We start from the raw sequence: 1779 nt of genomic DNA, 5'->3' as shown, positions 1-1779 counted from the left end.
GTGACAAATTTAATAGTAAATTTTTTAATGTTGTAGTAAAAAATAGATAAATATTCGTTCCTTCTCTTTTATCTTCGATAAACAAATTTTTGGGAGCCAAACACGTCACTTTTTGGCTCCAATCTTTTCACTATAAATTGAAACTCCCTATAAATGTATTCCTCACACACAGAACCATTCCAAAATATAAATTTATACTTACTTGAAAAAAGATGAGTTCTAAGAACTACGTAACTCCTTATAACAAAAGAAGGGTAATGTCATTCCCAACCTCTCCGGAGGTTGTGGAAAGGTTATATTACATAAAACGGGAGTCATACCAGAATATGGAGGAGGAAATAGCAGAGTTCCTGAAGCGGCTGATCGAATGGAAGGGTAAGAAGTGGGTCGAAATGATGCTTTTAATGGATGAACACCCCTCACCCAAACTTTCAAAATATACGAGAAGGTGGTTGCTAAATCACTAAATGGTTTCGCTGTTGGCGCTAACAGAGTTTCTGAAATTACTCCACGAGTTGGAGAGGGAACTTCACTTGATGGTTGGTCCGAGGAAAAGAGGGCTTGCAAAAGGAACCTGGAGTTGTAGGTTTCGCACAAGGACGCTGGATGAGGTCCTTTTTGTTGTATATTATTTTAGTTTTTTTTTTTTTTTTTGGGTTATGTTTACTCCCATTGCATAATGCATGGGTTAGTATTTTTTTTTTTTTGTTTTCTATCTATGATTATGAAATAGCCATTATCTATTTCTAGTGTTAGGTGTGTTTGCTAAATTTACTCATAAAATTTAACATAGATCCATGTGAAAGTAAACAATGACGAACCAATATACCATTAAAATACAAAGCTACAAAATGGATAAAAAGACATAATTAAATCATAAGCACTGTTAGCCACCATAAAACCATGTAATTTCTTCATCAGCACTACAACCCTTTCTACAATTTCACCAAGCAAACCATTATCAAAGGATGAATAATCTACGTCATTATACCACCGTCTCGACCACCTCTACCAGCCCTTCGACCTACACCCTGTCTCCCACCACCCCTCCGACCTTGACTAGTCTCACCCACTTGATCTGCATGATAATATGTTCTATTCCACCTTCCACCACCTGTCACACCCCAAATCCGAATGTAATGACACGTGTCCATTTTCCACCGGACACGCCAGCCTAACCCAATCACAATGATAGAGAAGTAGAAATATGAAAATAAAAGATAATAAATAAGCGAAAAACTTTAATTAAGACTCAACACTACCCAAAATTTGGTTGTCACATGTACAAACCTCTAAATACAGAATTCGAATAAAAATATACAAGTCTCAGAGTATAGTTCTCGAATAGAACAAAACTGAAAGTAAAGATAACTCAAGGGCACGTCTGGAATGAACCGCTACCTCTCGAGTATGTCCTGAAGCTCAATCTGCTAAAGAAACTACTAAGCCGAATATGAAAGAGAGCTGTCAACCTACACAATTGTGTAGAAGCAATGGTGAGTACCGAAAACCACGGGTACTCGCAAGTAACTCTAAACTAAGCAAAATTAGCAGCTACAAACAACTCCTTTCAATCCCAACCAAACCACCGAAATTTCAATCTAGCAGCAAACCAACCAACCTATACTAAACAGATCATATTCAACAGCCAGAACCAACAGTATATCCTCATCAACCTCAGATCAACAAATAAGAGCAAGTAGATCAAATTCCACATAAGAAGGGTAAACCGATACAATCCACACATCACAGACAAAGATAAGGCAAATGCGATGCAAA

At 37.2% G+C, this 1779-nt stretch overlaps 1 protein-coding gene across 1 annotated transcript in view; it reads right to left on the bottom strand.

Moving 5' to 3' along the window:
- Positions 1-977: 977 nt before the first annotated feature.
- Positions 978-1779, bottom strand: part of LOC125843027 (protein FAR-RED IMPAIRED RESPONSE 1-like) — a 5291-nt gene continuing 4489 nt past the window's right edge. Inside the window, exon 2 of the mRNA XM_049522276.1 lies at positions 978-1174. Within this exon, the coding sequence (XP_049378233.1) occupies positions 978-1174 (197 nt within the window). The remainder of the gene's footprint in view (positions 1175-1779) is intronic.

This window comes from Solanum stenotomum, chromosome 10 (assembly GCF_019186545.1).
Source record: "Solanum stenotomum isolate F172 chromosome 10, ASM1918654v1, whole genome shotgun sequence".
Taxonomy (NCBI): Eukaryota; Viridiplantae; Streptophyta; class Magnoliopsida; order Solanales; family Solanaceae; genus Solanum; species Solanum stenotomum.
Note: the sequence above shows the minus strand (reverse complement) of the source record. Positions and strands in the feature narration are given on the sequence as shown.